At 35.3% G+C, this 14,197-nt stretch overlaps 1 protein-coding gene across 1 annotated transcript; it reads left to right on the top strand.

Annotated features, from left to right (window-relative positions):
* The first annotated feature begins 10,105 nt into the window (after positions 1-10,105).
* Positions 10,106-11,349, top strand: LOC110100236 (scarecrow-like protein 28). The gene has a single exon (XM_020827660.2). The coding sequence runs from the start codon at positions 10,121-10,123 to the stop codon at positions 11,180-11,182; it is 1,062 nt and encodes a 353-aa protein (XP_020683319.2). The 5' UTR covers positions 10,106-10,120; the 3' UTR covers positions 11,183-11,349.
* The last annotated feature ends 2,848 nt before the right edge of the window (positions 11,350-14,197 follow it).

The raw sequence follows: 14,197 nt of genomic DNA, 5'->3' as shown, positions 1-14,197 counted from the left end.
AAAAAAAAAAAAAAAACGAAGCCTCAATGTGAGGTGGAGCCATTCTACCACCAAATCGGTGGGGCCTATGTAAGGTACAAAATGCAAATTATTAATTTGCAACCTCACCAAATTTTATACTTTAATAAGTAGTTTTGAATAATAAAAATTTTAAAATTACGCTTTGAAAGTCAAGCATGCCATTGGTGAGTCCAACCAAAATAATGCATGCCATGGTCACATCTATTCTCATACGATGAGCATTAATTTTTGTTAATATTAAAATATTTTATATTATTATATTATTTGATTGCATTAAGTTATAATATTAATATTTTAGTTTTAAAATAATTAAAATATTCATATCTTATTAGCAGTTATTTTTTATTTAATTGATTAAAGTAGCATATTTGATTTTTTCATTTTTTTTCATAATTTTGAATTTATTGTTCATTGTTATATAATGCTATAAATATAATTCTTTTGACTTTGCATACATAAATGACATTGGAAGGAAATTTCCCCTTCAGAAAGAATTTACACGAATTTGGGCTAGAAAAGGATTGATAATCCGGGCCCATGCTACTATATTGATTAGAATAAAGCCTGGCTTAGAAAAAACCGTTCGGCCGAAATCTGGCCCTCCATCGCCTACTAAATTATAATTATTCCAAACTATTAGATTATACATGGCGGGTTTTGAACTTAAGCAGCCATTGGCGGTTGAAGTGGGGACGCTGCCACGTCACGTGAATGGGACCGTGGGTAACTGCTTATTTCTCGTTAGACTCCACAGCTAAAATAATGTTTAAATCATTTCTTGGAACATGTAGATTTTTTTTAATATTTAAGTACCTTAATAATACCGGAATTAAGTGATTTTGAGCTTGTTGGATTTGTCTCCTCGAGCCGCTCGATCCGACTAGAATTTGGAGATCTTTTGGTTATTCAATTAATACTTTGAAGTTTTTAAATATAATTCGGTTCTTGGTTTGGGCCTATTTGGGTTCTGATTGGACCGATTTTTTGATCATTCGATTCCTCTTCTTAAGACTTTCGATTTAACAATAAGTTTACTGAAATCGAAGTTTGGATGATCCCAACTTTAAATTTGAAATTTTTTTATTCTGATTTGCATCAAAATCCGTGCCAGATTAAAGTGATTTTTGGTTATTACGTATAGTTATATTTAAGTTAAAACAAATTAAATAATTTTCAAATTAATCATGACAGAAAATTTTCATTAAAAAAATGATCATTATGGCGAGATTAAAATGGACCATAAGCGTGTTCGATCCTCAACGTTTGGCAATTGAGCACGAGAAATTTGACTTCAGTGTCTTAATCATAGTGCTAAATAATGGAAATGACCTCCCACTTTAAATCCAATTAATTAGTTGTAAGCTTTACGTCAAAATATTTAATAAATTATGAAAAATCCTTAAAAGGAATTTAAAAAATTAGATATTGGGATTTCTAATACCGAGAAATACATCATAATATATGGATTAACGACTTAATTTCCTGTGTGATTAGAAGTGATTGTCCATAAAAGAAGTTGATTGTCCATAAAATTTGCTATAATCTATTTTAAAGATGATGATTGATTTTTGGATATCCTAATGCTTAATTTTTTTTAATTTCATCTCCATTTTTTTTTTCCTCTTTGAGATGATTTAATTAGAGAAGCATAATAGTACATTAAGTGTTGCAGAGATGAGGATGCTTAGGTAAATGAGTGACTTTACTCTTAGAAATAAGATATGAAATAAGCATATACGTGAAAAGGTTGGAGTATCTCCAATAGAAGATAAGATTAGAGAGAGGCGTCATAGATGGTTTAGTCACATAAAACGATGGCCTCCCTGAGGACCCTGTTAGAAAAGTAGATGTATTAGATTTGACTTATATTAAGACAGGTAGAGGTAGACCTCAAAAGACTTGGTTAGAAAATTTTAGAAATGATCTTTCTATATTAGATTTAAATGAGAATTTGAATTTTAACATGACACGATGGAGAAAAATGATTCATGTAGACCTCACGTAATGGGACGAAGGTTTGATGTTGTTGGTGTTATTGCTGTTTTTGTTTGAGATGATTGAATTGACTATATGTACACAAAATCAAAATTCAAAGATCATTCAATCATCTAATTAATATCAAGCAATATTCAATTAACTACACTTCTAGTATTTTATGTTGGCTGATTTGACCATAGACTTGATCATTTTTTATATCGATGGATTTGTCTCATTAAAACATTCAGTTTGAATCTAAAGTTTTTGTAATCACAATTTTAAATGATTTTAAATTTAATATCTAATTTTTTTATCTAATTTAATGTATGGAGATTTGCACTTGATTAAGTGAATTTATTAATAAAATATGAATAAATAAATATAAATATTTAGATAATCGCTATATAAATACATTAGAATATTATAATATAAAGGTAAACCCTCTACAAAATAATTTCTTAAATCCATAAATTCTTATTTGAAATCCACAATAATATTAGCATAAATTTGAAGAAGGAAATGCATTAACAATGATGAAAATAATCAAAATCATTTTGTATTTTTGTGACATAATAGACTTTAATTAACTATATATATTTCCTCTCCTCCACGTTATTAATTTTTTATTTAAAGTGGCATTACCAACACTAATCGATGATTTCATATGCATCACAAAACCAAAGGCTCTCATTAAGCACATTTTTAGCACTCATTAAGAGGCCAATAGACGTTGAATTAATGATAAATAAACACATTAATGGATTCCAAAGCTAGCTTTGCGTGTTGTGGAAGATGTTATAATGGATCCCAATATATTCAGTCAATACATATACATCCTTCCGTGTTTAATTAGGCCAACTAATCTTGATATTATTATCATAATTAAGCTAATTTTTTTTATAATAAACATTGTTTTAGATATTATTAGCAGATATACTTAACCATTCAAACATTTGTATTTATATTAATTCCTTTTTATTTTTTTGTTTTCTCTATCCTAAAAGCTAAATAATATTATATATATATATATATATATTAGTAGCTCACACTTGTGGATATGTATGTTTATATTATACATTCATACTTATAAATTAATAATTCAAAATTATCTGATTAAACTAAGATTTCATCTAAGATAATTTTTTTATTGTTTTCTAAAATAATTTTTTATTATAAAAATATTTTTAAATCAAAAATTTCAATATTAGAAAGTTATTTTAGAAAATGATAAAAAGATTGTCTCAAATAAAGTTTAAATTTGATTGGTGAAAGTATACGTGCAATTATTAATACGTGATTAAAAATCGAAAATAAGCAATGGGCTGGTGGGCCTTTATGTGGGCCAGCTACTGGCAAACCAGCTTCTATAAACAAATGATGTTTTCTACTAATTTACCATTTAAGTGAGAAAAAATTTGGGCATTTTTTTTTGGAAGGGCCGCCAAATTTAGCCCATGAAATTTAAGGGGGAGATTCCGCAGGCGCAAATCTGCTAAAACAAACGAAATGGAGAACTTTCGGAAACACTTCAGAAAGGAATAATAACCCAAATTGTTATTCTATAGATGACAAATTGAGAAGGCTCCGAGCTTTTGACGAGGGGTGTCAATATTTGACACGACACGAAAATCCGATCAAGAAAATACGGGTTGGACCCGACCCGATTTCAAAACGGATCGATTTCGGGTTCCCGGATTCGGCCCGATTTCACCGCGCGCCCTGCGTCCGCCCGCCTGCGCTCCCCAATCGAACTCCCATTGCTAAAACATCACAACAATCCATAGATAAAGCTTTCAACTGGAATCACTTTAAAGAAACTTCCAACAAAAGCATCAAAATCAACAAATTAAGAAGAAAAAAATACAAATTTATGCTATAACTCAATCACCGCTACAAAGTTGTTACATTCCATAAAGAACTTTACAAAATTGTTAATTAATCAAGACTATTCACGCAAAAGAACTATTTAATTCACTCAAAGTACCCATTAAGCAAATATTGTTGCTTTCTTTAGATATTCTATCAAGATGAGTAAATTGTTTTTGATGAAGGCCTCTCTCCGAATATAGAAGATTCTTTGCTTGGCATTAGGGATGTCATTTTTGACATGACCCGAATTTGACCCGAAAAAATCCGGGTTCGGGTTGAACCCGAAACGGGTTGGGTTCGGGTTGACCCAGCACCCCGAAATTGACCCGAAACTCATTTTTGACTCAAAAACCTGAGATTGACCCATTTTTGACCCGAAACCCCGAGATTGACAAGATTTTTGACCCGAAAACTAGCAATTTTGGGTCAACCCCGGGTCATTCGTGTCGGGTCAGGTTCAGATCCTGAAACCTGACCCGTTTTTAAAAACGGGTTAGGTTCTGGTTGACCCGAATAGTGCCGGGCCAGTTCCGGATTCGACCCGAACCCGACCCGTTGACCCGAATTGACACCCCTACTTGGCATCCTCCCTCAACTTCTTTTAAAGCTCTTTGATAAAATTTGTACCATAAATGCCCTCAAGTTTCTTCATATTTTACGGAACAAATGTTCTAAAATAAAGGAGATTCGAATAAAAGAAAAATCTTAGAAAATGAATTAAGAAACTCAATTTTAATAGCATTGATGCTAATTTGCCAAACAAATGTTAAAAATTCATGCAACTTTTTAAGCCAATGCTCTAAATCTATAAGGAATTCATGAACATTAGCTTTAATATCCTTCTCAGCTTTACAAAAGGGATGATAATATATTAGGAATTCATGAACATCCATATTTATCCTAGTCTAGTTAATCAAGTCATTTTAAGTGCCTTTATGAAGACCATGAATCACTGAAAACTCAAAACTCATTGGCGCAAAATTTTCTAAAGCATTGAGCCAATCATAACCAAATCTCATCGAGTCGTCTAAGTTTTAACATTAAGGCTTCGTTTGGGACGGCTTTTTTACTGCTTTCTAAAACGGAGTTTTAGTACAAAATTTTTTTATTTTTGTACTAAAACTCCGTTTTAGAAAGCAATAAAAATGCCGTCCCAAACGAAGCCTAAGTCTACCATCAAACTCTTGAACTCTCTTTAAAAACTCACACAATCGCCTACGAATCAAAACTATTTGTCAACTCTTCTAAAATACTTGCTAGCTAACTAATGGCCCCTCGTTACAAAAACTCATAAGGGCACTTGCCTCTTAACTCAGAACTAGCTCAAAGTTCCCAACTATCAATAGATTATAGGTTTAGCTCACCCATACACAATTAGTTACACAAAATTTAATCTTGATATATCATCAAAAAATTATCTTAATCGGGCACGAATCTCCAAGCAAAATTGAGTTATAAGCTTCCAAAATTAAATCTGGGATCATGCAAACTCCGATTACAACAAACTTATAGTCAAACTGAACATCTTGGAAAAACAAAACTAACGAAACCAAAACCAGTTAGATCCGAGCCTAAATCAAGGGTCCAAAGCATATTTGAACTGTTCAAAGCTTAATTTGGAATACCAAATGAGCTTTAAATGTGACATGCTTATAGCTAAATCGAGCGGCTCGACGAGACAAATCCAATGAGCCCAAGATCACTTAATTCTGATATCATTAAGGCATTCAAATTACTAGTATATGGTCCATGATCAAGGGGATCAATATCCAAATATCCATCATCCATTCAAACCACTCACATTTTGACCTTGATCCTCCACATATTTACAAGTTATATAACTCTTAAAAAACTATAAATAGCCCCTATTCTTCTCATGAGAGAAGGAGGAGAAACGAGGAAAAGAAGGAAAAGAAGGGAGTAATTTGGGAACTTTCTTACCACCGACCACCACCGAAGTTCTTGCCGACCACCGCCGGAGTTCTTTTTGACCAGGGCCGGAGTTCTTGCCTATCACCGATGGACTTCCGCCTGTTCTTCAACCACAGCCGGAGTTCTTGCTGTCCATCGAGAGACTTCCGCTCACTCGTCAACCAACGTCAAAGTTTCTTCCTGACCATCGTAAGAGTTATTCCCAATAGTAGCTAGAGTTTCTTCCCGATCATTGTCAGAGTTCCTGTCAAACACCGACGGACTTCCGCCCGTTCATCGACAACAGCTCGAGTTCTTGCCAACCACTAATGGGCTTCTGCCCATTCGTCGACCACCGTCGGGGTTTCTTCCCGACAGTCACCGAAGTTCTTCCTGGTCTTCGCCGGAGTATCTTCTAGACATTTACATAAGTTCTTGCCGACCACTGGCAAACTTTTGCCCATTTGTCGACCACCGCCAGATTTCTTCCCATCCATCACCCAAGTTTCTTTTCGACTATTGCTGAAGTTTCTTAACGACAGTGGCAGCATTTTCTTCTTGACCGTGACTGAAGCTCTTCTTAATCATTGCCTTACTTCCGTCTGTTCATCAATCATGGACAGATTTATGTCTGATTATTCAATCTGTTGTAATTACAGCATCTCCAAGTAGATGGGCTAATCGAACTTTGTAATCCACCCAAACTTAGAGGAATTTTCTCATTTGGGCCAAGTCTCGTGATTTTATGATAATTTTTTTGGACATTTAACGTAGAGCATGTTAATTATTTATTTTAAATCAAAATATTTATTTATTTTTTACAAAAGAAGAAATATAAAGGTAGAATTAAAAAGATTTGACTAGAAAATATTTGGAATAATATTTTTTATTAAATTTTAATGAAAATTTGTCCCTTATGATATAACTTACTGCTAGTAGTAGGATAAATATTTGAAGATAATGTTGTTGTAAAATATTATATTATTTTAATTGGATGCCTTTTAGCTTCCCATAATTTTTTGTGCGTAGGAGATATAAATATTTGATTTTTCTCCCATATGAATTATATTAATATTTACTTTTAGCAAAAAATTTCTTAGTATGGGGTTGTTTGGTGATGGGGTCTAAAATATGTAAGATTTGAAAATATTGATGTTTGGTTTGAATTTTAAAGTAAAGGAATACAAAGTAAAATTTGGAAGTAAAAAAAAAAATTTTATCACCCACTAATTCAATCTAATATATTTGGAATTCTTCGTATTTTAACAATTTTTAAATACACTAAAATCTCATCACCATTATCACTATTGGCCATTGGCGATCACCCTCGGAATCATTGTCGCGGCCAACGACCACTGGCCATCACAATCGACTGCTGCAGGCCAGCAACCACCTCCAACCACCCCTCGACCACCCTCAGCCACCAAACATTTTCGGCCACCCCAAGTTACCATCGGTTATTGTCAACCAACACCTTTTTTTAATTTACACGGTATCAATTTACTTCAAACCAAATAAAAAATAAATAAAATAAAAATTTATTTTATACTCATTCAGCTAACTTCAAAGTATTTCAAATATAATATATTGTGCTGATGATAGAAGAGAGAGACCTTACTTGAAAGCGGGAAAAAGGGAGAGACATTATTTTTATATTTTATTTTTTCTATTGATATTCTGAGATAAAAATAATATTATTTTAATGTCTTAAATATAGATTGAAATTTATTTTTAAAAAATAATCATATGAATTTAAAATTACTTAGATTTTTTTTTAAAAAAAAAATCTTATATTTTAAGATAAAATTATTAAGAAAATACAAACTAAACATAATTTAAAAAAAAATGATACCAATTGATGGTTTGACATAATTTTATTTTTATGCCAAAAAAAATTTATTCTAAGTTAATTTAATTTAATAATTTAAAAATAAAGTTTTAGAAAGAAAAATTGGGTGAAATAAATAAATATTTAAAAATAATTTAAAATAATAATTAAATATCTAAAATTCAGTTAAAATAATAGTTTAAATATTTAACTGTTATTTAGCTCTCTCTCGCTATCATCTCTCTCTCTCTTAGTGGCAGAACCACCTTGTGGTCGCTCCCTCAAAAAATTAAAAAAACAATTGATTATATAATTTTTTAGGTAATTTATCCATCTTCATTCATTTTTTAATTTTTACTACAAGGATTTTAGACATTTATGCCTTATAAATTTGCCTCCTCTGAAAATTAAGGCTGATTACGCCCCTACAGTCTCTCTCCCCCTTCTTCTATCTATTGAGCTTGACTAGAATCGCATTCTATGCCATACTATTTGGCGTTGTCTAATTATGTCAAATAATTTGATGCATTTAGTATAATGCATTATTTAATTTGATGCAGTTATTTCTATTTAAATTTTAATTAATTGATATTTATTCCATTTGATGATTAATATGCCCCTTTATAGAATAGTCACTCTAAATATAGTCAATAATTCAATCAATAGTTATACGGTCTCAATATATATATATAGACTGTCTCGATTGATTCTACGTTATAAATCAAATGTAAGAGCCAAACAGCAGTCACGTAAACTAACGAACAAGTTCGAGACGCGTCACACAAACACCTGCTTATCCAACAATAAGCCGTTCACCAAAATATCTCCGTCACGGCGAACGGAAAGGCTCTGCTAAAGGTATTGTTACCGTTATGGTTTTTCTACCGCACTCCAACGGTAACATTGACCAAATGTGGGCCATCAAACCTCTAACGGTCAGTTATGCATCAATCTGGATGGTTTGATCATAATCCGACGGTCTACATTCATTCAAGGACACCACGGGGCGCTCCCACAAATCCGACAGTACGTTTTCCCATGCTTTGGTGGATTCGATGTCTCGCTGTCCGAATTCGGAAGGAAGAAGAAGAGTTCTGAGAGAGCAGCAGCAGAAGCAAAGCAGAACACATCAGTTACATACTCTCAGTTTCATTTCTTAAAAATGAATTTTTTATTGATTAGGATGTAGGGTCTAAGCTTGACTTAGCTCAAGTGCTTCTTCTACGTTTGTGTTTTTTCTTTGGATGATTTTTAGCTATGGAGGGGTTACAGAGATCGATTTTCATTTTCAGTCACAGCGTTTTCATGTTTTCTGAAATCCATGGAGAATCCTTCACAGCTTTACCATGGATCGTGCAGGGCACGGTGCTTGATGAACGCAGGTCAAATTGGTAACCCTTAACTCCATTTTCGATTCTATAGGATGATTTTTTCTTCTTCTTCTTTTATTCTTTGATTATTTCATACAGCTTTTTTCAAGGTTTCGCTTCTGGTTTTCTCAAGATATATTCATACAAGTTTTCTTCAAGGTTTTTCTTCTTGGTTTTTAATGGAAAGCGGATTTTTTTAATGAAATACATTCTTTCTCAATAGTTCTTCAAAGTTTGGTTTTCTGAAATTTTTGTCATATACTCTCCTTTTTTCATTTCATCTCTAGTCCTTCATGCTCAAGGATTTACATAAATAGAAATATAGGAAAGGGAAGGGGAGTCGGTTTGTTGGAGGTTTATACAGTTGTTAAGACTAAAGGGTAGAATTAGATAGAATACAACAAATTATTGAGGGTATTGGCTGGTGTGCTCTTCGGCGCTTCTGTCGCAGAGACATCAATTCATTTGCACTTCCGTGTAGTTCCAGGAGAAGATGGGCACGCAAAGACTTGACCTCCCTTGCAGTTTTACAAGGAAGGAAGCCGCCATGGTCTCCCTCTCTTTAGAAAGACAAGCTGAAAGCAGGGGATCGTGTTCTTTCCGACCAAGACCTGTAACAATTTCTTCCTCAGCCATTATAGCCCAAACAGCTTCTTGGGAGAGTAGGCGGGAGATCGGACGAGAGTTGTGGAATAGAAAAAGGAGTTTTAAAAAGTTTCATCAATGTGGCTTATTTGAAGATCCAGACATCGTCCGAGCAAAGAAGAAGAGAACCAATAGCAGCGGAGAAGGAGACTATAATGATGAAAAAAAGCCTTCTTTTTTGGCTGGTCAGATTCAGGCAGGCACAAGCGGATGTCCAAACATCAAATCTGGTTCCAGCACAAGCGGATGTCCAAACATCAAATCTGATTCCAGCTCTTCAAGTGACACCCATGGCTTGTCTCCTAATCTCAGCGAAGATTCATCACGCAATGAAGAAGGAAATCCATCTGGAGAAGTTTCAGGGTTTGAAAGCTCAGTCAAGAGGACAAAAACTGAACATGAGGGACTTGAGCTTTTGAGTTTTCTCATCGAATGTGCGCAGGCTATAAGCTCAAGCAATCACACAGCTGCAAACTTCTATCTTGCAAGATTAGGTGATATGTCCTCTCCTACTGGAACATCAATCCAACGACTAGTAGCTTACTTCACTGAAGCATTAGCATTTCGAGCGGCGAAGAAATGGCAGCACATATTTTCCATCGCCCCACCAAGAGAGCTCACAGAAATGAATGACAATGATGAAGCAATGGCACTTCGAATCCTCAACAATGTGACCCCAATCATAAGATTCATCCATTTCACACTGAATGAGAGGTTGCTTACAGCTTTTGAAGGAAAGGAGCGTATTCATATCATAGACTTCGATATAAAGCAGGGACTTCAATGGCCGAGCCTATTACATAGTTTGGCCTCCATGCCTAATCCTCCAACTCATGTGAGAGTTACAGGCATTGGTGAATCAAAACAGGAGCTTCAAAACACTGGAACTAGACTTGCAGGTTTGGCTCAAGCACTTAAGCTTCCATTCGAATTCCATTCAGTTGTGGATAGAATCGAGGATGTCAGACTTTGGATGCTTCATGTGAAGGAGAATGAATGCGTTGCAGTTAACTGTGTTCTACAGCTGCACCGTGCTCTTTATGCTAAGAATCATATTGTGCTGATGGCTATGTTGGGTCTCATTCGAAGCACCAATCCTTCCATTGTTCTTATGGCAGAGACAGAAGCAGAGCACAATGAGCTGAAATGGGAGAAGAGGTTTGCTAATGCTCTCAAGTATTACTCTGCTGTGTTTGATTTGTTAGATTACAGCTTTACAGGAGACAGCGCATCAAGGATCAAGATTGAAGAGATGTTTGCAAGAAAGATCAGAAATTTAGTTGCTTATGAAGGAGTTGAAAGAATAGAGAGGCATGAGAGATTTGATAGGTGGAGAGGGATGATGGAGGATGGTGGATTCAGGTTTGTTGGGTTCAATGAGAGAGAGATTATTCAGAGCAAGTTGCTTCTCAAGATGTATAACTGTGAGAATTATTCTGTGGATAAAGGAGGAAATGGATTTGGGCTTACACTTAAATGGATGGATCAGTCTTTGTATACAGTTTCAGCTTGGGCTCCCATGGAGATTGGTGGAACCTCCTCTGCATTGCAACCAGGTTGAAGAGAATGGAATGCTTTCTTCAAATTTTTTGCTTGATTTCAGAACATTATTTTATTCTTTGTTTTCAATAGGGATAGGAAAGCCGAAAGATTACAGTTGATGCTTTGCATAGAAGAGAAAATTTGTTATGATTTTTTTATTCTTTTGTTGCTGAGCCCCTGAACAATAGCAGCAGGAGTGGAATTCTTTATTATTAGTTTTAAATTTTCTTTCTTTGATTTTATAAATGTAGGAAAGCAGAAGCCTTGTCTTCAAAGATATGTTCTTAGTCATTCTGTTGTATCATATCTTAAATTTACTTTTAATCCTCATTATCCTGTTCTTCTTCTGTGTTGTAAAGTTGATTACATTACTCCACAGAGATAGTGAATTTGTAGCATTGTCATTTTCCTTGACCATCAAAATGGAAAATTTTCCTAGACCGGGATTCATTTCTTTTTTTTTCTTTTTTTTTTTTGTGACGAGGAAGCACTGTCCTTAGGCCAGTGAAAACCTCGGTCGACCTAGCATGCAACCCACACTAATTTACAGGGGCCAACACTTAAGACTTTTACTGTTTGCCAAAGGATTCTAACTAGGGACCTAGGATTTGCCAAGCCAACTCTTCACCACCCGGACAAGCAGCGGTGGGTGAATTCAGTTCTTCTACTTATTATTTTTTTGGTTGGAAAGTTTGAGTGTGGATCCAATTATCTAAATAATAATCTTTCATAAGATCATTAACATGCTCTTTTTTTTCTTTTTTTTTAGATATTTAGACAAATTAAGACTTCGTTTGGGAAGGCTTTCTTTCTGCTTCTTAAAGAAGCTTTTTAGTAAAAAATAAAAAAATTGTACTAGAAAGCTGCTTTAAGAAGTAGAAAGAAAGCCGTCCCAAACGAAGCCTAAGAGAAACTCATACAAACATCACATATGTAAGACTGAACCCAAAACTTCTTAATTGATAACCAAAAATTTCAACCAACATATCAGGAGCAGCTTGGTATTAACGGGCTAACTTCAATGCCACAAACAATAATTTTTCGTCCAAACCAGTTCTGGTTCCAATGTCATAAACTATAGTTGGCTGAGTTGCAGAAGGTAAATCAGGATGTTTTTGAAGCTGTACAGAACTTAGAAGGCTTAACCATCTAATCTCAATTGCTTTTCATTGTATGTCTGTTCTTCGGCCATGCTCCGTATTTACTTTAAAATCTTTGTAATTTTCAACTGACAACATTAAATCCAACACAGAATCGTTGGGGACAAACACTTAGGTGCTGGCGTGCTGCTAATCACATTCACAAGAATATAGATCACACCAGCACATGTATGATACGCACCACCTTGAACTAACATTAAAACAGCCAAAAATACCCAATATGCTTATGGCTTATGCTACTCTTTGTTATTTGAGGAAATTTATATTTAGTTTTGTCTTTATCATCTCTTGCAAGGAAAACCCAAATGATGATTGTTGCATCCTCTAGCATTCGTGATGGTAGAGATATAGAGTTTAGCGTCCAAGTTTTGTACGAAGGTTCAAACACAAACATATAAGAAAGAGGGTGCAAGAGTGATAAGATACATTAAGATTTTTATTTGAAAACTCTAAAAGAGGGAAAAAAATCACAGGGCCTAACTCAGTTAAAATGATTATACTAATGTTTATTGTTGATTGCAAATGAGCTCCTTTCTCAGGGGGAAGGCCTTGGCTCGATTAGAAAATATACATCATAATGGGCATATTACATGTTGGGAGTTCAAAGAATCTAGTAATATAAGAGTTGTCTTCAAGAGAGGGTTGACTTGTTTGTTTGGTTGGTAGGACTATAATCGACGGGTGACAGAGGTCGAAGGGATTATAGTCTGAGGGTGATGGTGGTTGGAGGGACCATAATTAGTGGTCGACGATGGTCAGAGGGACCGTAGTCCACTAACAACAGTGGGTGAAGGAACTGTAGTCTGCGGGCAACGATGCTCCGAGGGACCGTAATCGGAGGGCGACAATGGTCGAAGTGGCTGTAGTAAGTGGGTGACGGTGGTCGAAGGGACCATTTTTTATGGTTGACTAAGGATTTGAGGGATTGTAGTTGGGGGGCGACGAAGGTTAGGGGGCCATAGTCTATTGACTGTGGTCTGATGTGTTGTTATCGGCAGACAATAATGGTCGAAGGGGTCGTACTTGGCAAACAACATATGTTGGAAGGACTATATTCGAGCGACAGTGGTTGGGAGGATCGTAGTCAAATGGAGACAGTGGTTGGCAGGTCCGTAGTTAAAGGGCGATAGTGGTGGGAGGGACCGTAGTCGGCGGACAATGAGGGTCGGAGAGATCGTAGTCGGTGGGAAATGGTTGGCGGACATGTGGTGGTCCGACGATGGTCGATGGTCGAGCGGAGGTATGGCGAGGATCGACGACCATGAGCTGCTCCATCGACAGTAGGCGGTGCTCTGGATGGGCGGTGGTTTAGCGACGGTTTGTTGTTGGGTAGTGGTCTGGCAATAGTCGAAAGAAGCTCGTCGGCGATGGTGGTTGGGCAGAGCTCTATGATCCCTAATGTCTCATAACTCTCTCCAATCTATAGCCAAATCATCCAAACTTGCAAAGGTCCAAGTCCCCTTTCATGTGGGAAGTGATGGTCTATTTATAGATTTTTAAGAGTGACATGTCCCATAAATATGGAAAAAATTTGTGGAGAATTCGTAGTGCTCCATCGAACAACCAATATTGATCCCTTCAATCATAAATCATTTGTCAAGCATTTATGTTCTTAAATGATGTTAGAATTTAGCAATTTTGGGCTTGTTGGTTTCGTCTTGTTGAGCCGCTCAATTCGACTATAAGTCTACCATATTCAGATATTATTTGATCATACAATTTATGTTTTGAACCTTCCAAATATGCTTTGGTCCCTTGATTCAGACCCATTGGGCTCATATTGGACCAATTTTGGTGTCGTTGGGTTCGTTGTTTCTTTGAAATATTCAGTTTGACTGTATGTTTACCGAAATCAGAGTTTAGATGATCCCAAA

This window comes from Dendrobium catenatum, unplaced genomic scaffold (assembly GCF_001605985.2).
Source record: "Dendrobium catenatum unplaced genomic scaffold, ASM160598v2 fragScaff_scaffold_1105, whole genome shotgun sequence".
Lineage (NCBI taxonomy): Eukaryota > Viridiplantae > Streptophyta > Magnoliopsida > Asparagales > Orchidaceae > Dendrobium > Dendrobium catenatum.
The sequence above is the reverse complement of the archived record's forward strand: the minus strand, read 5'-3'. Positions and strand labels throughout refer to the sequence as shown.